We start from the raw sequence: 24,461 nt of genomic DNA on the forward strand, positions 1-24,461 counted from the left end.
TAGGCCTAACTTCCAAAGTACCAATTTTGGTCCATTGCCTTCCAGTCCTATATTCCTCTTGTTTACTGGGCATGCTCTTAAGTGAAGGACTGTTCTGTTAGCAGGCCTGTTTGGCTTAACCCAGTCTGTCTCCCTTTCTGTCTCTTCCCACCAACACTTACTGTTGTAGGTGATAGGAACATCTTATAAACTTATCTACTTCCCCACTGTTGAACTCCCAATTTGCATAGGTCTGGCAGGCCCCAATTATAGCAGTTAATGTTAAATGCTTGACAGAACTAGAATTCCTGTCCTGCTGCTCTAGGCATATGTGAGGCAAATTAATGTAGCTTTTACCTTTATGCTGGTTGCAGGCAGGCACTTCTTGCAGAATGAACTGAAATTCTTGCCTGCATGGATAGAACAAAAGATCATCTCCCTATTGTATCTTTCCCATAGTTGTATAATAGTCTCTTCCTTCCAGAAGGGGAAGAATAATTCTGGTTAACATATAGGCCACGCATCTAGATCTGTATAAACTTGTGACTGCTAATGCTACAGTGAGAATGGCATGCCTACCTAGGTGACCTTTAGCATCTGGCCTGTAATCTAGATATGTCCCCTTAATGTATTGACTGCCAAATCTCTGTTATGTAGGCTGCAACTTAGGCCTAAATCCACAGACGTAACTAGGCACCTAAGTCCCATTCTTAGGTGCCACTGCAATCCACAATTATTGCTTGGCTGCTGCCTAAAATCACATGATGCCTATATGGGGTATTTTTATTGTTGGGGTGGTAAAAGTTCCCTAGGCACCTGTATTTCTGCCACTGGGCATGTGTACTGTTGCCTCACTCTAGCTGTCCAGATATTTATCTCCCACCTGAGCACCGGAGCATTCGTAAACCAGGGGAAGATAAGTGGAGGAGCATCTAGCTCATATGTACATAAGAACGGCCATACTGGGTCACACCAAAGATCCATCTAGCCCAGTATCCTGTCTTCCGACAGTGGCAAATGCCAAATGCCCCAGAGGGAATGAACAGAACAGGTATCATCAAGTGATCCATCCCCTGTCACCCATTCCCAGCTTCTGGGAAACAGAGGCTAGGGATTCCATCCCTGCCCATCCTGGCTAATAGCCATTGATGGACCTCCATGAATTCATCTGGTTCTTTTTTGAACCCTGTTATAGTCTTGGCCTTCACAACCTCCTCTGGCAAGGAGTTCCACAGGTTGACTGTGCGTTGTGTGGGTGGAAAAAAAAAATACTTCCCTTTTGTTTGTTAAACCTGCTGCCTATTAATTTCATTTAGTGATCCCTGGTTCTTGTGTTATGAGAAGGAGTAAATAACACTTCCTTACATACTTTCTCCACACCAGTCATGATTTTATAGACTGCTATCATATCTCTTCTTTCTTCCCCCCCCCCCGTCAGACTTTTCAGCTTGGAAAAAAGACAAGTCTTATTAATCTCTCCTCATACAGAATCCATTCCATACCCCAATCATTTTTGTTACCCTTTTCTGAACCTTTTCCAGTTCCAATATATTTTTTGAGATGGGGCAACCACATCTGCACACAGTATTCAAGATGTGAGCATATCATGGATTTATATAGAGGCAATATATTTTCTGTCTTATCTATCCCTTTCTTAATGATTCCCAAATTCTGGATGCTTTTTTGACTGCCGCCGCACGTTGAGTGGATGTTTTCAGAGAACTATCCACAACGACTTCAAGATCTTTCTTGAGTGGTAACAGCTAATTTAGACCCCATCATTTTATATGCATAGTTGGGATTATGTTTTCCAATGTGAATTACTTTGCATTTATCAACATTGAATTTCATCTGCCCTTTTTTGTTGCCCAGTCACCCAGTTTTGAAAGATACTTTTGTAGCTCTTCACGGTCTGCTTGGGACTTAACTATCTTGAGTAGTTTTGTATCTTCTGCAAATTTTGCCACCTCACTGTTTAGCCATTTTTTTAAGATGATTTATGAATATTAAATAGGACTGGTTCCAATACAGACCACTGGGGGACACCACTATTTACCTCTCTCCAATCTGCAAAACTGACTATTATTCCTACCCTATGTTTCTTATCTTTTTATCCAGTTGCTGATCCTTGAGAGGACCTCCCCTCTTATCCCAGGACAGCTTACTTTGCTTAAGAGCCTTTGGTGAGGGACCTTGTTAAAGGCTTTCTGAAAATATAAGTTTACTATATCCACTGGTTCCCCCTTGTCCACATGCTTGTTGACCCCCCACAAAGAATTCTAGTAGATTGGTGAGGCATGATTTCCCTTTACAAAAACCATGTTGACTCTTCCCCCAACAAATTATGTTCATCTGTGTATTAAGTTCCCTCTAAGCTGTGTGGACACACAACAGCCTATCAAGGGCCACACAGGTGCTCAAGGCTGCAGTGGGGAAAGGCACCTCTCCCCTGGCTCCAGACCCAGAGCTGCAGCAGCCACAGAGACCGGGAGAGGCAGCTGCTGTGGCCAAGGAGAGGGTTGGGGGGAGGCCTCTCCCCACCACAGCCCTGGAGCAGTCTGCACCTCAAGCCCCTCAGCCCCACCCTAGAGCCCACACCCCCAGCTGGAGCCATCACCCCCCTGCACTCCAACCCTCTGCCCCAGACATGAGCCCCTTCCTACATTCTGAATCCCTTGGCCCCACCCCCACAACACATCACCTCCATATTGGTGCACATAACAAAATTCATTTTGCATATGCATGCAAAAAATTAGAGGGAACATTGTCTATGTCTGACAGTTTTGTCCTTTGCTATAGTTTTAATCAGTTTGCCCAGTACTGAAGTCAGGCTTACCCGCCTATATTTGCCAGGATCACCTCTGGAGCCCTTTTAAAAAAAAATTGGCATCACATTAGCTATCCTCCAGTCATTTGGTACAAAAGCTGATTTTAAATGATAGGTTACAAACTACAGTTAGTTCTGCAATTTCACATTTGAGTTTCTTCAGAACTCCTGGGTGAATGTCCTCTGGTCCTGGTGACTTAAACTAAACAGTAATATCAATTTGTTCCAAAAGCACCTCCTAATGATTCCTCAATGTGGTGTAGGGCCTGACTGGTAGGTGTGCACAGAGGCTGCTGACCTCCACACACAACAGCTGAGGGGGGGGGGGGAGAAGGAGAGACCGGAGGAAGACCTTGCTGACAACCTCTTGCCTAGTGGCTACAGCACTCACCTGGGTTGTAGGAGACCACCAGTTCAAGTCCTCTCTGCCTGATGAGAATGGATTGCCACCTCTCAGGTGAATGCCCTAACCTCAGGGCTATTGTCATTCTCACTTTTTTGGCCTAATTAAATGTTGAAGTTGTTCCTCTTATTGTTTAAATTATTGGGCCAGTGAATGAGTGACTATACCCCAGTGGTTAGGGTATTCACCTGAGTGATGATAACATCTGGAAGGAGGACCCCAAGTATGGGATCGTCTCCCTTTGCTCCAGCTTGATTTCCTCAGACTTTTTCATCCTCAACAGCACAGAGGCTGTCAGAGTGGGGATGGGACCACGCTGTGTCCCTGGAAGTCTTATCTATGTACCTCTGTCCCTCCTAGCTCCTCCAATTCAGCCACTCGGCTCTCAAGAGCTTGTGCTCCATCTGACTGCCATGAGCTCCTTGCACCATATGTGCACATACACCACCTGCCCAAAAGGCAGATAATTATACATGCTGCATTCAGTGCAATAAAGTAGAGAATCCCCACTCTGCTGCTGGACTTTTGCCTGCCTTCTTTTCACTCTTGCAGGGGTTTGGGTTTTTGGGTTGTTTAGAATGTTTGTAGGTGTATCTGGGTCTCTAAACTCCCTGGTTTGCCATTTCTGGTAGCTTAGGAGCTAGCTTCCTAAATGCCTGTTCTCCCAAGTTAGCCCCACCCCCTTGTCAAGGGATCCTAAAGGGGCTAGGGATCAAAGACTAGCAGGCTAGAACCTCCTTAGTGAGCTCTCAGCCTAGCCAGGCAGGCCACTTGGCTCAGCACACAGACCCCACACTAGATCTCACTATAATCTTTAATCAAGCAAGCACACAACAAACTGACAAGCTTACCCCAAGGATCTTGTGACTGCCTCCTTCACCTGAACTCTGTTGCAAGTCTCCAGTCTTTTCTGCTCATTTAGCTAGGAGCTAGACAACAGGTGCTAAGGCAAACCTCTGCTGAGCAAAGTATCGGAACTCTGCTATATCGCTGCAGGCCCGCATTGCTGGACTATGGCATACTGTAAAATCTGGTTCTGATCACTGCTAGGTACTTACGTAGGCTGACTCCCATTGACCTCAGTTGGAGCAGTCCTGCCTACTAAAACAGCAGTGGTGTTGTTGTTTTTTTTTAAGCCACCCCAGTTTCGCTGTTGTACATGAAACAACATGCATTCAGCTAGGACATATGCGCTTGGACTCTTAAAATTCCAGCAGCCAGTTTAATCAGCAATGACTCAGTTGGCAGTGAGTCGGAACGGAGTGGTTTTCTTTGGACCAAGCATTATAAGCAGAACCAGAGCTGAAACTTGGCTGTTATGCTGATATCCATAGTGAAGTACACCCAGGAGAGGCCGGCCTGCCTTGCAACAATTCATGTTTCTGTTCTTTGTTCTGAGCTAAGCTCTCTGCCATGCCCCGTTACTCTTCCATGTTCCAGCAAATAAAACAAATCTCCTTCATGTGAGGAGCTAAACAAAGACTTCATCGCAAGGTAGTGCTCACATCAGGGGTCTGGGTAGAGTCTGACTTGCCATACTTACAAATAGCACAAGCCCTTATCTTCCCAAGGGGAGTGTGCTACTGCTGAGCATGTTAAATCCAGCATCTCCAGTGAATCAGCATAGGTGGGCCATCACGGACTGTGATGGGAGAATAGTGAGACCTATAGAAGTTTCTAGAGCTACAGCTTAGTCACTACTATAGTGTAGCCATGAACACTACAGAGGAATAGGCATTAGAGATGGTACAATCAATAGTACTGTTTGATAACAAACTAGATATAACCCAAATAGCTTGGCATCTTTAACAGATGAGTTGGAACCTGATTACTTCAATAAAAAAAAACACCTCACTGTGAGATGTTGAGACTTTTGAGCAGTTAGCGTTCCCCCTTTATTTAAATAAGGGCATGGCTACACTGGAAACACTCCTGTGGCAGCACTCTGAAGTGCGAGTGTGGTTGCGCACAAGCTGGTAATCCACGTCCACTTGGAGCCTGTCTACACCATGACAGCGCTCGGAGCCTGTCTACACTAGCACTTTAAAGCGCTCAGACTTGCTGCGCTCAGGCGGGTGATTTTTCACACCCCCAAGCCAGCAAGTTAGAGCGCTATAAAATGTAAGTGGAGACAAGCCCGAAGAGGTGACTGCAGAGCACAACAAACCTCTAATGCAGTGCAGGGAAACCTCAGTCTCTTACTACAATCCTGCCTATGTCATCTGTGTCCCTTCTTCCCTAGTTTAATGGTAAGATTAACTGCAGAAAAACAAGATCTGAATTGTACCTGCTTCAACAGAAGTCAATCACCACAGCATCCTTGAAGAGAGCAGGGCTGGGTTGAAGTGCTATAGGCCAATGCCTAGGGCTCTCCTGCCTGGAGTTACATGAGTACTGTACATGTGAATCTCAGCTTTCATGTAAATTTCTAGGCCTCATGTTTGTAAAGCAAAGCTCAAATGTGAACAATGTAACAATGCATTGGTGATTGCCAGTCTTCAGACAGCCTGAAGCAATAGCTCTGAGAGTATGAACTGCCCCATGCATCTCAATGAGGTGTTAATTCCAAGCCCCAGTGCTCTGGGGAACCTCACCAATGCACAATCTAATAGAGGACCCTGCATATAACCTTCTGTGGGTTCTAGTGGGTCACAGATTGAATGAGCCAGCAATGTGATACTAGCTGTTCGTGCAGCTGCACCATTTATTAACAAGAGTGTCAGAAGACACAGGAGGTATGTGTCCTCTCTGCTTAACACTGGAGAGGCCTCAACTGGAGTCCTGTGTCCAATTCTGGGCACCATGCTTCAGGAAAGAGGTGGACAAATTGGAGAAAGTCCAGAGGAGAGCAATAAAAATGAGAAGACTTGGAAAACCTGATCTGTGAGGAAGGGTTTTTAAAACAAAAAAACCCAAAAAACTGCATGGTTCGTCTTGAGAAAAGAAGACTGAGAATGGACCTGTTAAGTCTTCAAATATATTAAGGGCTGTTGTAAAGAGGGTGGTGATCAATTGTTCTGTATCCTTTGCAGGTAGGATAAATGGTAATTGGCTTAATCTGCAGGAAGGAGATGTGGGTTATATTAGGAAATCTTTTCCAGCTATAAAATAGTTAAGCACCAGAACAGGCTTCCAATGGAGATTGTGGCATCCCTGTTATTGGAGGCTTTTAAGAACAGGTTGGACGAACACACCTGCCAGGGATGCTCTAGGTTTACTTGGTCCTCATAGACTTTGTCAGAAGGGACCATTATGATCATCTAGTCTGACCTCCTGCACAACACAGGCCACAGAATCTCACCCACCCACTCCTGTAACAAACCCCTAACCTATGTCTGAGTTATTGAAGTCCTCAAATCGTGGTTTAAAGACCTCCAAGGTGCAGAGAATACTCCAGCAAGTGACCTGTGCCCCACACTGCAGAGGAAGGCAAAAAACCTCCAGGGCCTCTGCCAATCTGCCCTGGAGGAAAATTCCTTCCCGACCCCAAATATGGTGATCAGTTAAACCCTGAGCATGTGGGCAAGACTCACCAGCCAGCACCCAGGAAAGAATTCTCTGTAGTAACTCAGATCCCATCCCATCCCAGACCATTGGGGACTGGACTTGATGATCTCTTGAGTTCCCTTTCAGCCTGACATTTCTGTGATTGAGTCCGACTGCAGCAGGTCCAGCCCACTCACACTGGCTATGGGAGTATCTGCTTGGGGAAGTTACTGGGGTTTCCTCTTGATGCCACCTGTGCATCTTGAGGTGAGAGGGGTGCCCATGCTGCTTCCCTTGCCTCTTTAGAAGGGCAGGAGGGCCTCCTCCCCCACCTATACTCCAAGTGGGAGTGGCCCCATGGTACAGGGCTGGCCCCACAGGAGGGAGCCCATGTCATGGTGTAGCTAAGGGTCTGGATTGCCTTAATCCAGCTCTGGGACAGATAATCTCAGCAAGGGTGCTGTGTATTCTGTTGCTGTAGCACTTCTTTTCTCCAGCAGGAGGCAGAGTGGAGCAGGGAGCTAAAGTGTTCATTGCCACTCCATCTTTGCTTGGGCTGAAACTCCACTCCAGTTTCAAGATCCCTGATCTCTGTTGATAAAACCTCACGTTAAGGTGGTTTAGACATTACTGATGTTGGTTATTTCCACTTTCAGTTAACTGTCTTTGGACAGCATGGTCTCTGCTGCAAAACCATGTTGTGCTGCAGGTATACAGGCAGGTGCCAGCAGAAATGCACTATACACAGTGCTGTAACTGTGCCTCATGTTAGAAGAGCAGGCTCTGGAGACAAGATCTCCGCACCTTCATGTAAATGTTCGGTAACAGCAAAGGAAGAAGTGTATAAATGCTATATGGGCATAACTGTCCAGATACCCCAGAAAACAAGTATCCAGAGGCTCAAGGGTCCTCGTTAGGCCAAGCTACACCTCTTAGTGTCTGACTCATCTCTGTAACTGGGACCACAGGTCACTGTAATTGCCTCTGACCCAGCCAGGATCTAAAACTAATCATCGGGTGCATTTTTATTTCCCCCTTGTGAGTCTCTAGAGAATAAGTCTAGGGATTAGAAAAGGAGTTTAGCTTTATCAGCTGGGTGATGTACTAATTTTGTCTCTGCTTGAGGTCTGGATTAAAAACAGATTGTTTTGTCTACAGGAGAAAGCTGGGGAACAGAGTTCAGTTTGCCATACTTTTATAGAAACATAAGGGAATTTGTTCCCAGCACAAAGCTAAGACTGCAAAAATAAAGGGAGGGAGAGCTTACTCTTAAGTGGATGCAGTACCTTAATGTGAGCTGGACAGGTAACATCTCTAGAGAACTGTAACAGCAGTACTTCACACCTGCTAGTGAAGAACAGGAGGGATGTAACTAATGCAAATTGCAGCATGCTCCCTAGACAAAGATGCCCACCCCAGTACTACACCTAGCTGACCAGCGAAGGCAGGGGTCGGCAACCTATGGCACACATGCCAAACACGGCACGCAAGCTGATTTTGAGTGGCACGCTGCTGCCTGCCATGGTCCCGGCCCTCAGCCCCACCACTCTCCCCTGCGGGGGCAGGAGACAGAAGCTTGGTCCTGCTGCAGCCAAGCGTCTCCCCTCCCCCGCTTCTTCCACCAGCGTGCTGCTTTCCTGCCCCTCCTCCTCTCCTTCCCTGTGCCGATCAGCTGATGGCCCTGGGGAGGAGGAGGGGGAGGAGTGGCAGCGTGCTCGCTGCTCCGTAGAGGAGGCAAAGAAGAGGTAGGGACGGGGCCTTGGGGAAGGGGGTGGAACAGGGCATATCCCTTCCAGCCCCCTGCCGTGAGCCGCTCAGGGCAGGAGGCTGGGAGCACCCCCATGAGCCGAGCACCCCATCCCTCTGCCCAGACCCCTGAACCACCCCCCCCACACACCCATCCTTCTGCCCTGCACCTCCAGGGATCAGGGCAGAGGGCTGGGGGGTGAACCCCCCCACCCAGCCTTCTGCCCTGAACCCCCCCCCCAGGTCTGGGGTCCCAGCTGCCGGCCCCTTGCCAGCTGGCGTCCCGGCTGCAGGCCCCGCTCAGCCCACTGCCAGCCTAGGTGAACAGAACCCCAGGCTGGCAGTGGGCTGAGCAGGCTGGGGGTGTAAGATCAGCATTTTAATTTTTTTAAATGAAGCTTCTTACATTTTGAAAACCTTGTTTACTTTACATACAACAATAGTTTAGTTATATAATATAGACTTATAGAGAGAGGCCTTCTAAAAAAACATTAAAATGTATTACTGGCACGCAAAACCTTAAATTAAAGTGAATAAATGAAGATTCAGCACACCACTTCTGAAAGGTTGCCTACCCCTGAACTAATGGCATTCCAGTCCTCTCCTGGCAACCAGTAAATGCCCTGTTGAGACCAGCCCTACGTGTGGTAGGGGAGTGGAGAGTTCTCATCTTGCTGGATTGCACTGCTTGGGTTAGAGGCTATTGTTACCCTATCCTCAAACTTCAGCTGTGAATCTTTGCCCTTTCTCTTCCCTTCCAACGCCTTTTCCTCCACCCTAAAACTCTAGAGATGAACCCATAGCTCCTACTGGCCCATGAGCCCATTGGGTTGGATGGAGATTTGTGTAGGCAAAGACTTCATTATGGTGGAAGTACAGGACTACTTTTAACGTGTAACTAGCTACTTGGCATACTGGTTTCCCTAGGCAGACTTTCATTGTGTCTTAGATCACTCTGTGTCGCCAAGTCACTGTCTCTTGCCTATTGAGCAGCCTGCTCAAATGGCAGTATTCTGTGTGCTGTGGATGGAGCAGCCCTGCAAACTCATTCTTGTGAGTCACGGGGTTGGATTGGCCCTGTTGACAGCTCAGTACTAACTGACACTGCAAAGTGCAGATGGGGTTGGGAGGGGGGGCAACTTTCAGAAAGAATAACTTCCTGGGTTTCAAAAGGAACATTATCCAGAGTGATGTGTTAGGGCTTGGTGTCAGCTTCAGAAGCTGGCACTGTGCATTGCATGGCTTTGAAGTGAAATCTCTAAGAACTCAGGACAGAAATTCTAGACAGTGTAGCCTTCTCTGCCTTTGTAGAATTGTTCTAGGAGAAGACATGCTGCAACCTTATATAGACCAGATTACTGGTACAGATCTGGCTCCAAACCATGCCCGGTGAGCAAGGCATGCAAATAGATCCACAGAACGACCCTTTTTCTCTTTCTTTGTGTAGCAGTCTGCAGTTGGTGTAATGGATAGAAACCCACTGATCTGAAAACATAATCCTGTTTGCTTCACACCTGGCCTCTCCTGCACTTCAGGAAATGACCCCCTAGCAGTAGTGACACTTGAGATTGCTAATGTAGACCGGGCTCAAGTCACTGGTATCCTGACCACTAAAGAGGCCTGCTCTGAACATAGCTGACTGTATAGTAGTGAAAATACACCTCTACCCCAATATAACGCTGTCCTCAGGAGCCAAAAAATCTTACCACGTTATAGGTGAAACCGCATTATATTGAACTTCCTTTGATCCACTGGAGTGCGCAGCCCCTCTTCTCCCCCCTTCCTCCCCCTGAGCGCTGCTTTACCGCGTTATATCTGAATTCGTGTTCTATCGGGCCGTGTTATATCGGGGTAGAGGTGTATTAGCGCTTCCCCATTGCTACCAATGGATCTGCCGGGCATGGAATTATAGGCACTAACTTGCCCAGTGTATGCAGAGTCCAATGCTGAGCAGTGCATGGTGCATTTAAACTCTGACCCTGTCCACACTATTTTTGAAACAGTACTAGTCATATCTATGTGTAAATAGCTGTCTGCACCATCTGACTAGCATGAGCAGTGCCTTCTGGGGATCTGTTATTAACAGTGCTACTGTTACAGCAGGCAGTATCTCTGTACATGCCTGTCCTTGCTGGTCAGGAAAACCTTCTAGAATCTTACTTGCAGCAACCATTTTCAACACCTAATACCATTGCCGTTCCAGCTATAGTGCAGATAGGGTCTAAGAACTCACTTGTGACAGGAGTGCAGAGGCTCAGAGCAAATTTAATCTCCCTCTGCAACTCTCTTCCTAATAGAGCAAGAACAAAATCAAGTGACAAAACTTCTAAATCGAATGCTCATAAGATAGAGGTGCAGGAAGTACCTGGCGTTGCTAAGCTTGGCTGTATTGATTGCCTGTGCTGTTCCTTGCACAGATCCTTTTCCTCCATTACTTTGAGTTCTTCCTTCCCTTAAACTTTGGAATCTTGCAGGTTTTAATGCACTTCTGCCATCCCATTTCTAAATTCGATGAGTAGTGACGTGACCAAGCATGACTATGTGGCAGGAGCAGCAGAGCAACAGCTGTGTGAAATCACACCACGTCATCTGGACTGAATAGTGCGGTTGGGTTGGGACTAGCCTTGCGGAAAATAGCACCCTGGGTGAACTTGTATTTTGGAGCTCGGGTCCCCACTGTCTCCCTGGGCTTTCCACCCCCATTGCACTGAGCTCCTTTCTGCAGCCTTGCACTCCAGGCTCACCCCATTCCTTGCCTCTTGACCATGGCACCCCCCTGACCACAGTGCCCGGGGCAGTCACCCATGCATAAGGCCAGCCCTGGTTGGGGGAGATTTGGCTGGGAACTGGAACAGTCATCTTATTGGCAGGTATAAATGATCTGTGCAACTCATGATGTCCATACTGACTGCCACTCTGCTTTCAGAGCAAGCCCCAGTCACCCAAGAGGGAATCTCCTCTCCCAGTGAATAGCAGCTTCAAAGAAAATGGGGTTCATGTGGAACAAGATGATCAGGACCTATTTGCAGGTAAGCTTCCCTGCACTGTGTGTAAAACAACTCAAGCTTTTTCCAAGTAGGGTGAGAGGCAACTGCAGCCACTAGATAAGAGCTAAAAGCTGCAGGAGGCTTGTCATTACTTGTGTTTAAGTACCCAGTGGAGGAGGGGATCTGTGGTAAGGGTGGCACCTGCCCCTTCCATGCACCTGCTTATGTTCCTTTGAAAATAGAAGCAGTAACAAGCTCTCCTGGCCTCTCTGGGAAAGCTGGGTAAGGGTTTCCTTAGCACTACCTTAAAGGGGCAGCTCTAAATTGCAGTGGGAAAACTACTTGCCTGTGGCAACTGCCTGGAGACGCCTAAACACCAAACTCTAAAGAATGTAAGCATTGTGATCTGCTGCAGTGTGCTTCTGGAATGTGCAGGCAGAGCAGGTAGCATCTGGAGCTTAGAGTTCCCAACCAGCTGTGGAGTGAAAGTAACACATGGGTCAGTTTAAACTGTTGCTGTTCAGAATCCTGTGACTGTCAGTGACACAGACAGTACAGCTATTTGTAGACTTCCCAAGCAGTCATGATGGCACTAGAGCTGCTCACTGGGGAGGAAGCCAAAAGTGACAGATGTCCTCAGCTCCTTGCAGCAGCCAGGAGGCTGAAAAGATTGCACGAAGCACTTCCACTCTCCAGTGGCCAGCATAAGGGCTCCAGACTGCACAGAAGAGTGCACCAAAGCAGTCTCCATGGAGAGCATCCTGGGAGGAATCGCAGAACTATTGCTCTACGAGTCGCAGGGAATTAACTCCTGCCAGGGAGGGTGCCAGGAGCAGGTGCCATTCAAGGATCTATTACACCGTTCCAGCTGCTCTTGCTATTTCTCTCCCCCCCGCCTCCCCCCATGTACAGCCAAGCAGAGGGGAGTATGGCGTAGCATAAGGTAAGAACTGGTGCCCTGGCCAGTACGAGCAGAAAAGAGCTGTTCACTGGGACGATGGCTTGGTCACACTCTAAAAAGTGTGTGAGGGGATTAAAAACTCCATAAAGTGATAGCACTACTGGAAGCCGAAGCCAGGCACTAGGCATATAGGAGTTCAGGGGATACTTCCTCCAAGGTGAACACTCTGTCAAATACCTACATGTGTAAATTCTTGAGAGTGGGGAGTATAATACTGCCCAGAACAAGAACTCTACTAGTTTCTCTGGAACCAGGTGACTGTCAGATTAGAAAAGCTGCTGACTCTTCCTTGGTGGTGACCCTTGTGCCTTTACAGATGCCACGGTGGAGCTGTCTCTGGACAGTACACAAAACAACCAGAAGAAGGAACCAGCCAGAGTGTCCAGCCCTGCCCCGCCTCTAGAAGTAGCAGCAAGTTCCTCTTCCAAACACCAGCCAAAGAGCTATGAGGAGGTGAGAATTGCTACTTCCATGCTGGTTGCCTTGTGTCCAATTCACCTCTGCCAGTCTGGAACTGGCATCAGAAGGTGTAGTGGTCTGCATGTGATCGAAGGGTAAAATGTCAGGGGCACCCCCACAAGACTGGTTAACTTCAAGGGGGCTCAGAGTCCCTTGAACTTAATTATCCTCTCCCTGTGAGATGGCAACTCCTGCTAGTTGAGAGCAGGACACTGCTAAAAGCTTCTGCCAGGGTGGAATGTGGCAGCCACTTGAGGGACAAAGATCAGCCTGAGTGAGTGACCAAGCTGTTGCCCATTGTGGACATGCAGTGCTGCTGTCAGATGACCACTTCCAATGCTGCAATACTGGCTGAATACAAAGTTGCTTGTAATGGTGTCACTAGATTTCACTATCATCCCTTCATGGGGCACCTCCACAGGTGTCAGGCCTCAGGCCTTTACCTCGTCTAGGTGCAATTCTGCAATTTGTGTACTCTGCTAGGGACCTGGGTTACAGCCCCTGGTACCAACTGTGATTGATTCAGCTGGGATAGGACCTGCCTGAGTTCCTCTCTGCAAGCCTGCGTCAGCATATATTTGCATACAGACCGAAACCACTTCTCAAAACAGCATGACTTAATTTGCCAAAACGGTTATACAGTGCTTAGAGGTGGCTTTAAAGTAACAGACCTGCATGCATATTCCCAGGGCAGACCGTATAATCGCTTGTTTCCACTAGCTATTTGCCTTCCCATCCAGAAGAATGAGCTGCTTTTTTCTTTATTGTAAAAGTCTGTCTCCCTGTAAGCTAGCTTTAACATTGGGTCCTTATGTCTAGTGTGTAGGCTGGGCTCTCTCTGATCCTGTCTCAGCAGCGAGGGTATGGTTATAAATAAAGGCCAAATGAAGTAACTCTGTAGTGCTGTGTGGGAGAAGAGACTTGAATTTGGGCAGAGGACCCATCTTCCTCCAGAGGTGTTGCTTTGTGTTCAATGCCTCCTATTTTCCCCTGCACACACCTGGCCAACCACGGACCTGCACTGATGGGTTCCAGCTCAGGACTGATCTCTCTGGCAGGATGATATGTGCAGTACCAGGGTCTCTAGTGGGAGAGCCCTTTAGCCAGGGGAAGGGGTCTCTGAATCTCAAGTGCCACTTCAGTGTTGCACCACTTTAGGTAAAGAGGGTAGTATAGCTGGTGATGCTGCTCATTGAACCAATCAGTGGCCTCCTTTCACATTTTAGACTGAAGCGCACTGAGGACTAGTTTTGCAGCCTTGCTCCATCCAGCCACTTGTGTGCTGCTCCTGTGACATAAAGGTGTTACGGTGGTTTAAGCAGCTGCCTGAAGATTCCTGTGGGGCAATCCACAGGTGGCAGACCTGGTGTAGTTGGCTCTGTTCCATCCTCTATCCCAGCCTGTGTGGTAGGGGATATGGTGGAAGTGCCACTCCAGTCTAGTTATCCCAGGCTGCCATACTGGTTCTTGGGGGGCCATACACAGCCAGGTGCAATGTAATACAGCCTTGAGGCTACTCTGTCACACTTTCCCACAAGGTCAGAGGAATGAAATGGTGTCAAAACTGCCTTTGGTTCCTGGATCTCATGCTGGGCACAATTTGGGTGGATCAGAGGAGTGAGATGAACTGTAGGAAACTGCATTTGATGTGGCTTTGCATTTCTGGGAACAGTCTTGAGGTCCAGCACTACACCCCTGTCTGTGCTGTGTGAGACACAACAGCTCAGCCCTGCCCTGAGGAACTTGTAATCTAAACACCAGATAAGCACATGCCTGAATATGTAATGATTTGGCATGGTTTGAGGCAGGCTGAAACCTTGATCTTGGATTTGACTGACTTGCTATATGTACTCTCCTCTTCCTAAACAGCTGGAAGAAGAGGAACAGGAGGACAAGTTTGAGCTGACTGTGGGAGTGAGTGACCCAGAAAAAATTGGTGAGTCTGTGTACAATGTATAGTGTGCATGGAGGTAAAGTGGAGTCTAGAAGTGGCGCTTAGCAGGATGTAATGCAGCCAGTCCACTATCTTCCCTCCTGAATACACAGCCAAGTCCTGCTCCTATCCATTCCCAAAATGTCACTCTCTTCAGTTTGCTTTCTTGCTGGTGGCTGGTTCTGGAGACTCCTCTGAACCTACCAACTTAAATGCATTGCCCTCAATGGCTGATAGCCTGACCTAACAGCAGCATATCTTCTACCTTTATTATAAAGAGGGAGGATGCCTGCCTGCCTACCGAAAGATGGCTACTGAGAGAGCTCTCCACTAGAGAGACTGATATATGCCCTGAACTAAAGACTAAAACACCAAAGGTAGCAATGGCAGAGTCTGTAGTGCCCACACAGCACCGAAAGTACGGTTCTGAGAACCAGCATCAAGCCTGACAGCACCCTGATCTTGGCCAGCACAGTGGCCACCTGCTTTGGTGGGTTTTTTTCTGTTGGAATCAGTACCTCAGGTATCCACTAAACTGGCTAGGTCAGGAGTCTGGACACAGATCTTGACCCATTCACCAATCAAAGGCATCTCTAAAGCAATTACTGCTATAAAAAGGAAGGGCGTGGAAGCATTTCCCTGCAGCTGGAGAACACGGTAGATAGCCCCTTAGTTTGCCTAGAAGAAAGGGAAGTGTCTGCTTTGTTTTAATACTCTGGCTATGATGGAGTCTCTGAAAAGGCAAATCACGTGTAGCTAAGGGGTAGGTTAGCATCTAGCTTCCTTCTAAATAGGTTGCCTCCTGTTCCATACAGCCACTGAATTGTTCACCCTTAAACAGATGTGTGGAACTAGCCCAAATGCTGGCAGTGCAACAAATGATTAATTGTAAGTGTGTCCAGCTCACTTCTTTAGGAAGTACAAAGAGGGCTCTGCAGCATCAAGCAGCCAGATCTGTTAACTGGCAGGAATCCAGCAGCTTCTATAATGTGAGCTGCAGCATGCCTTTGGGCACATACTGTCAGTGGGCAAACCGAGCCCACGAGCTGTCCAGAAATTCTAAATGCAGCAGGTTGGAGCACGCCATCCCCTGCTTCAGAAAGGGGCTAGCATATATGCCAAGCATCAGTAGGAAATAAGATGTAGATTGTCTGGAGAACTAATATTTTTTGCTTTCTTGGCTTTTCTGTAGGGGATGGCATGAATGCATACGTAGCCTACAAAGTCTCAACACAGGTACGTCTAATGAGGGAAGAAGCCCCTATCCTCCACTGGGATTTCAAACACTTTCTTCACTCTGCAATTGCTGAGATAGTGTAAGGTAGAATCTTGGACTATTTCCCTACAAAATGTGAAGTCTTCAGCAATCTCCTTCATAGGTCAGACTTCTTCTGCTTTGCATGTTGTCCCCAAACAGCTGTAGCTCCTTCTTTAACCCCTTAGTAGCCTGGCAAAACAATGATGTACTGAAGACCTAAATCCTAACTGAGTCAGTTTCTGCGAGCTCTCTAGGGCTGACTCCTTATTCCCTTTTTGCACAATGAAGGATCAGTCTAGCTACTGTTTGTTCTCCTCTATAAAGCTACACAATGTCTCTCCAGTGAAATCTCTCCTGACATAAGATTGTCAGGCACCAGCTCCATGCAGAATAATAAGGGGGCTTTACTGTTACTTGGCAGGAAGCCAGTTCTAAGAGCGTGTTGGGAATGAGTTCTGGCCACAACCCCATCTAAATATTCTCTCCTTTAAAGAGGCTGTGAAACCCAAGCTAGGCATGTTTAAAACCCCTCTTCCTCCAGCCCTGCCAGCAACCGCCATAAGCTAATAGGAGTTGTACCTGGCCTGTAAAGGGATAGGAGCTCTTCATTCCTGGCAGCATTCTCTCCCCCCATGGTGTTTTGTGGCACAGTAGGTGGCTTTCCCTCAGTCAGCCATGACCCAATGGCTCAGTTTGTTACGAGGGAACCTTACAGGCTGGGGTTGCTACTTCTGGATGATATACAAAACTCAGGCTCTGCTCACTTGACACTGGAGAGCCACTGCCCTTTCCCTGTTCCTGTAAAGGTGTGAAGAGTACTAACAACTCCAGGTTAGTTAACCACACACACTGCCAAAAATCTCTGGCTCCAGAACCTTAACTTCCTGTCCTTCCTGAAACCGCTGTGGGGCTGCTGCGTGCTTCGCAGAAATGAATGAGTCCCTGCCCCAAAGTTCACTACCTGATATCACTCATGAGAAGTGACTGTCCTAAACAAGTCCTGGGGGAATAGGGGAGCAGCAATGAATGGTGTATTGTCTTGGACACATGTTCCTACTTCCCTTTTGTGGTTTTAAAAACTGGAAGAATGACTTAAAACGAACAGGCCAGCTATGCACTGGTTATATCACAGTAGCTTCAGACAGGCTATTGCCCAAGCTTGCCATCCCAGCTGAATTACTGTCACCTCTGTCAATTATTACCTTCTCCACATAGTTATCCTAGCCAAGCCTTCAGGCTTGTGCTATATATAATGACATCTGTTTTTGAGGAATGGCATGACGGTATCTTTCTGCAATTCTGTGGCAGAGATCTGTGACCATGGGCAGACTGTAGTCTTGTTACACTGAAATAACTGTCCTCTTGCTGACTGATGGGAGTGGGAGGAGAGATGACTTCCTGTCCTGAGTGCAGTGCCTCTTCCCAAACCGAACACGCCCACTTCTTGTCTTTATAGCCAAGGCTAGTAAAATACATCACAAATTGTAGTGACGCTGGTGACATTTGCATCATCCCCATCTGTAAGGGGATTTTATGCTCTGGTAGCACTAGTAACTTGCTATTGCTCAGTTAACTACCTAAAAGCTATTGTTGTGTGGTACCTGCTCTTTAAAGAGAAGGTACCACATGAGAAATAGTTAGAAATAGTCTGGCAAAGTTCATTGGGAGTGGAGATGAGTCTGGGGATAGTGATTGGTGAACAGTAATACTTGGTGGTGTCCAGAGATCCCATAATTCTAGATGCTCTACAGAGGTAGAGCCAGTCCCTGCTCCAAGGAGCTTTCAGTTGAAGACTAGCTGCATGTGTGATGGCAGCCATCTTGCATGGCACCAGAAGTCTCGTGCTACAAACCTGAATCTCTACAGCTTGAGCTTCAGAGCCAGGCTTTCATACTGAGATGCTCATCTTCTGGATTTGGCACAAAGGGGACACAGACACAGACACTAAATGTGATTACTGTATCTGTTACTCTAACCCCACTTCATCTCTTCCGGGACCGACCACACTAGCCAATCGCACTGGCCCATGGGGCTCTCCCAAACTGTGGGGTCTGAAGTGGTCACCCCAAGTCGCCGTACACAGCTCTGCCCACAGGCTTACAATTCCATCTGTCTCAGCTGCTGCTGTTGAACACTGAAAGGCTGTTCTTCTAGTAAAGAACTTGGCAAGTTGGCAGTCACACTAACAAGGATTTGCTCAAAGCCATTCACCCTTCCTTGTACGTGACTGATTGAGGGATGACAGGAACACAACTCTCAAGCCCTCCATGTGTGCATCCCGACAGCTTGGTCTTACTGTTTCCATCTCCCTGGGTGTTACTTGTCCAGCTTTGTGAGCTCTCTGAGGAAATACTGAGCACATTTCTGAAGTGCTCTAAATGTCTCTAAAGGCTAACAGGAGCTCACTGGCAAAACTGTCGTGCCATGAAACTTAATACAGCTACAGAGCTATCCTGTCCTCAGATGGATCATCTAAATAGCAGTGTTAAGTGACTCTTCAGTAACAGTTTCTTTTCGGACTTGCTTGCCAAAATGAGCTAATGTAGCTTGAGTTTAAGTCTTGGTGGGTGGGGAATGCTGAAGGATAGGGGAGGCCACTCTAGGCTCTTGTAGGAGGAAAACTGTCCTTTCCTGGCTAAGACGCTCCGTGAGGGAAGGTGAAGTGCTAGCTGAACATCCAGTATAGGGGTTCTTGGCTAGATCAGCTGCACAGTATTTAGTCTTGTTTGACTCTTGTGTTTCTCCTGCAGACCAGTTTGCCTATGTTCAGGAGCAAGCAGTTCTCTGTGAAAAGGAGATTCAGTGACTTCTTGGGTCTGTATGAGAAGCTATCAGAGAAGCACTCTCAGAATGGATTCATAGTCCCACCACCTCCGGAAAAAAGCTTAATAGGTGAGGGTGATGTCCAGAAACTCTGCTGCCAGTCAATGCAATTGATTCTAATCCTGAGGTGAGCTGTTAGCTTTCCATGAATGTGTGCTAGTGCATTGGGTTTACTGGCAGGCATGTTCTCTCAAACTGCAAAACTGAGACAAATCCTGCAGAATATTAATAGGAAAACAAATCTTGAGTTTATAAGAGCATCTGCCACAGAATCTGGATTCTGAGTAATGATCATACAGCTTAAGGGGCAATCAGAACTGTCTCTGGTCAAGTGCTGCACCTCAAATGTAAACTCTTAATAATCTGTCAGTAGCTTTTGAGAAGCTATTAATGAATAACTTCTGACAAACCTAAAATTTTCTCTTGGAGCAACTTGTGAACAGCGTAGCAAACACTGGAATAAATCACCTGATTATTCACATAGCTATAGTTTGTGTACTAAGTGTGTACCACATTACATACACTTGAACTTAGCAAGTCAGTGATGATGTTCTTTTCACTTCAGCATCCAGATCACTTACCCCCCTCTCAAAGCCTGCACAGGCTTTGTTCCACCTCATTCCATGCATGTGGCTTCTCTCCTTTGTATCTGCTTATCTGGCAGCAACCCCTTGTCCCTTCCCAGCCTGGCTGCTGCTGGTACAGGATCCTCTTGCTGTCTCAGAGGAAAGCTGTTTCCGATCGATCTGCCATATTTGTTACCTTTACCTGAAGCCTCTGTCTGAAAGTACCTAGTGCTATTCAAATGAAGTAGTGTCTCCTGTCTGCCATTCCAGGAATGACCAAAGTGAAAGTTGGGAAAGAAGACTCCTCCTCTGCGGAATTCCTAGAGAAGAGACGGGCTGCTCTAGAAAGGTATGGGCCATTCCCTCTGAGACACTGCCCTCGGGACAGCCTGCCTCTTCTCAGTGTAGCTACCCCCCAGTACAAGCAAAGAGATTCAGAGGGGAAGCCTTGAAGGGTCAGTGAGACGTCTCCTGAGTATGGGCGCAGGCTTGCAAAGCTCACTGACCTAAATGGGAATCGTCTCAAAGCTCTGCCTGGGTTTTTAAAACCTCATGAGATGACTACAGCAAGATGAGACCCCCATCACTTCAGCAAACTGTGTTCACCTCGGTTACAGGAGATCCTGTGTAGTACAGACAAGTTCTAGACCTCAAAGGGCACTAGTTCCAATGTAGGTTACGAAGTTTGTTCAAAAACAGAAATGGCTCTGCTCCAAAACCAAACCTAAAGTAGTAAATGAATGCCCAGCAGGCTTATAAACCGAGCAGGATTGGGGGTAGGGAACAATTCATTATGGAATTGTTCCATCTTCCTTGGTAGATGGCAGTGAAACTGGGGTGTTAGGCCTTGTCTGGATGGAGGGTTAGTGTGCAGATAGCTGGGCTGTAAATGTACAGTGTACTGCATGCTCACTGGCTGCATGAGCCTGCTACTATGCATTTAAAAACTCCCTAGTGCACTTTGAGCTACTCCCATTTGAAATGTTCCCTGAGGAGAGCGTCGTGTGCAGTAGCAGGGTCCACGCAGCCAGCTAGTGCTCAGCATTCTAGGCCGCTATAGATGTATAGCCCTGTTTGCTATGCACTAACTCTGTCTAGACAAACCCTTAACCTTAACAAAGGAGGCTTCTGATCTGTTAGTCACATGCAGACTGACTCCTAGAGTTCAGAACTGTGGTGCGGTGCAATCTTCTGAAGCTTGGGAATATCAGGAACACCTGCCTTCAGAAGGACGTGATGGATTCTTTGAGTCCTTGAGTCAAGATTGGTCTCTCTAAACGTACTAGAACTCTACCACAATTTATGGGCTAGATGCAGGAATTATTTGGTGAAATTCTGTGGGCTGACACACGAGTCAAGACTAGATTGTAATGGTCCCTTTTATATGTAATCTGTAAGGAACAGATCTCTGGGTGGGAACAGCTTGTTAGCCTACAGCTGGCTTGCTGGTCTGTCTTGATGGCTTAATTGCACTTTACCAGTTCTGTTATAACATGCTGTACTGATACTGTGCAGACTTCACTTCCTTGCGGCTTTTTATAACTGCTAGTAATGCTAGAGCTAAAGGAGGAAAGTCTGGATAGAACAAATGACTTGCTTGTTAATGCATTTTTCACTCTATAGGTACCTTCAGAGAATAGTCAACCATCCAACCATGCTGCAGGACCCTGATGTAAGGGAGTTCTTGGAAAAAGAAGAGGTTAGTATAGAGTGTGCATAAATACAGCTGCAGGTGTTCTGGAAGTGTAGGTAGACAACCTCAATACATGTCTTAAGAGGATTCAAATGAAACTACACACTTCAGGAATTAGTTAAGTTAAGTAACTTTTACTGTTAGGGTGTAACATTCTAAATCTTTCACGTGAGTGTCAAAGCTGTCGACATTTTGCCTTTTCACCTACTCTGCACAGATTTATAAGAGCTCTTCTCAACACATAGTAATTACAAGAATCAAATTCCTTTAACTTCTACCAAAACAAAGTGGGGATAAATGCCTAATCATGTGGTGAAATCACACATCTAGGACTTGGGAGACCAGACACTTCTGTCTGGCTGCCACTGACTGACCTTGAGCAAGTCATGCAGAGTCTCATTCAGAGGCTGATCTCTGAATGCTCTGCAGAGACCTTAGGGTGACTAGTGCTGAGTTGTTGGGAAAGGGATGCCTTCATAAGATGGTAGGGTAGTCCTTGTTCTTTGGAAACATGCAGGCATGAGATCCAAGCTGTCCAGGTGCTTGAGCTTCAGCTGGCTGCCCAGTGTTGGCCAAAGTCAAGTCAACAGGCTCACTAGTCTCCAATATGAAATGCTCAAAAGAAATCTGGGGTGGATGGGTGACTGTGACTCACTCTGCTTTACTGCCGTGTCTCTTGGATCATAAGTCTTAGTTCTTTTCTAGTTAGTGACTCAGTGTTACTCTGGGGCTCCACACTTATTCCTATATCATGTGCTCAATTTACAGCTAAACCTCTGCACCATCCCAGCAAACTTGCCCTGGTATTTGAGTCAAGCTGTGTTCTCTCCTTGTCAGAACAAGTGACTGTGCATTGTGCACTCACACTTTATAAAGGAGGGTGCACAAGTGTAACCAACTGATATAGTAAACGATGCCTGAGCAATAAAATCCAGCTCAGTATTGGCTGTTTTGGCCTTGTAGGGCCAATGGGAATAAACTTTTTTAAATTAAACAATGAGTCCACTCATGGAAGTAGAAGTATTCATAGTAGAACCACCTTCTCAGCTGTACACGACTGCATGTATAGTCCCCTTGGTAAGATGATCTATGCCAGACTTTGAGCTGGTTTCTCAGACCTGAAGGAGCTCTGTGTAGCTGAAAAGCTTCTCTTGCCAACAGAAGTTGGTCCAGTAAAAGAAATTACCTCATCCACCTTATGTCTCTAATATACTGCATACAACATATGCCAGACTCTGATGACTGAGTCATGAGCTCACTTCTGAGGGTGGGATTGACAGAGGTAACCTGGCCAATCAGCATGCAATTAGTTTAAATTTGATCTCCATTAAAATACTAAGTCTGAGTTTCAAATGAGCATGCCAGTCCTAGCAGGGTTTCCTAACGACACTCTGCAACATGCAAGGGGATTTAGCCTATGTTCTAAGATAGCAAAGCTCTTGCTTCTGGCACTGTGTAGACAGTAAATCTTCAAACATTGCCCTGAGGTGCCAAGTATGCCTCCTGGTTCTTGGAGATCCACTCCAGAGCTTTAAACTCTGACTGATTTAGGAAGCAGCTTGAACTACAGAAAGCTATATAACCAGAAAACATCATAGCAAATGCCAATTCATACCTCTGAGCTACAGGCAACATGTGCCATTTAACTAGCCTTGGCCACTTATCCAGAACTAGTCTCCTGAAAGGGAACTGAGTCAGTGCACATCTATGAATCAGTAAACTCAGGGGTTGTACCATACAACTGGAGAATTGCTAACATAGTTCCTATTTTTAAGAAAGGGGGGGGGGAAAGGTGATCCGAGTAACCATAGGCCTGTTAGTTTGACATCTGTAGTATGTAAGGTCTTGGAAAAAATTTTGAAGGAGAAAGTAGTTAAGGACATTGAGGTCAATGGTAATTGGGACAAAATACAACATGGTTTTACAAAAGGTAGATCGTGCCAAACCAACCTGATCTCCTCCTTTGAGACGGTAACAGATTTTTTTAGACAAAGGAAATGCAGTGGATCTAATTTACCTCTATTTCAGTAAGTCATTTTATACGGTTCCACATAGGGAATTATTAGCTAAATTGGAAAAGATGAGGATCAATATGAAAACTGAAAGGTGGATAAGGAACTGGTTAAAGGGGATACTACAACAGGTCATACTGAAAGGTGAACTGTCAGGCTGGAAGGAGGTTACTAGTGGAGTTCCTCAGGGATCGGTTTTGGGACCAATCTTATTTAATCTTTTTATTACTGACCTTCCCACAAAAAGTGGGAATGTGCTAATAAAGTTTGCGGATGACACAAAGCTGGGAGGTATTGCTAATACAGAGAAGGACCAGGATATCATACAGGAAGATCTGGATGACCTTGTAAACTGGAATAATAGTAATAGGATGAAATATAATAGTGAAAAGTGCAAGGTCTTGCATTTAGGGATTAATAACAAGAATTTTGGTTATAAATTGGGGAGAACATCAGTTGGAAGTAACAGAGGAGGAGAAGGACCTCGGAGTATTGGTTGATCACAGGATGACTACGAGCTGCCAATGTGATATGGCCGTTAAAAAAGCTAATGCGGTCTTGGGATGCATCAGGCGAGGTATTTCCAGTAGAGATAAGGAGGTGTTAGTACTGTTATACAAGGCACTGGTGAGACCTCATCTGGAATATTGTGTGCAGTTCCGGTCTCCCATGTTTAAGAAGGATGAATTCAAACTGGAACAGGTACAGAGAAGGGCTACTAGGATGATCCGAGGAACGGAAAACCTGTCTTATGAAAGGAGACTCAAAGAGCTTGGCTTGTTTAGCCTAACCAAAAGAAGGCTGAGGGGAGATATGATTGCTCTTTATAAATATATAAGAGGGATAAATATCAGGGAGGGAGAGAAATTATTCAAGCTTAGTACCAATGTGGACACAAGATCAAATGGATATAAACTGAACATTAGGAAGTTTAGACTTGAAATTAGACGAAGGTTTCTAACCATCAGAGGAGTGAAGTTCTGGAACAGCCTTCCAAGGGGAGTAGTGGGGGCAAAAGACATATCTGGCTTCAAGACTAAGCTTGATAAGTTTATGGAGGGGATGGTATGATGGGATAGCCTAATCTGGACAATTAACTGATCTTTGATTACTAGCAGGTAAATATGCCCAATGGTCTGTGATGGGATGTTAGATGGGGTGGGATCTGAGTTACTACAGAGAATTCTTTCCTGGGTGCTGGCTGGTGAGTCTTGCCCACATGTTCAGGGTTTAACTGATTGCCATATTTGGGGTCGGGAAGGAATTTTCCTCCAGGGCAGATTGGCAGAGGCCCTGGAGGTTTTTCGCCTTCCTCTGCAGCGTGGGGC

At 46.5% G+C, this 24,461-nt stretch overlaps 1 protein-coding gene across 1 annotated transcript in view; it reads left to right on the top strand.

Moving 5' to 3' along the window:
- Positions 1-24,461, top strand: part of SNX1 (sorting nexin 1) — a 41,925-nt gene that overhangs the window by 9,853 nt on the left and 7,611 nt on the right. The window contains exons 2-8 of the mRNA XM_065411563.1: positions 11,368-11,470; positions 12,706-12,842; positions 14,718-14,784; positions 15,974-16,017; positions 18,790-18,931; positions 19,699-19,777; positions 21,052-21,127. Coding sequence (XP_065267635.1) covers positions 11,368-11,470; positions 12,706-12,842; positions 14,718-14,784; positions 15,974-16,017; positions 18,790-18,931; positions 19,699-19,777; positions 21,052-21,127 — 648 coding nt within the window. The remainder of the gene's footprint in view (positions 1-11,367; positions 11,471-12,705; positions 12,843-14,717; positions 14,785-15,973; positions 16,018-18,789; positions 18,932-19,698; positions 19,778-21,051; positions 21,128-24,461) is intronic.

Source organism: Emys orbicularis, chromosome 10, assembly GCF_028017835.1.
Source record: "Emys orbicularis isolate rEmyOrb1 chromosome 10, rEmyOrb1.hap1, whole genome shotgun sequence".
NCBI classification, from domain to species: Eukaryota; Metazoa; Chordata; order Testudines; family Emydidae; genus Emys; species Emys orbicularis.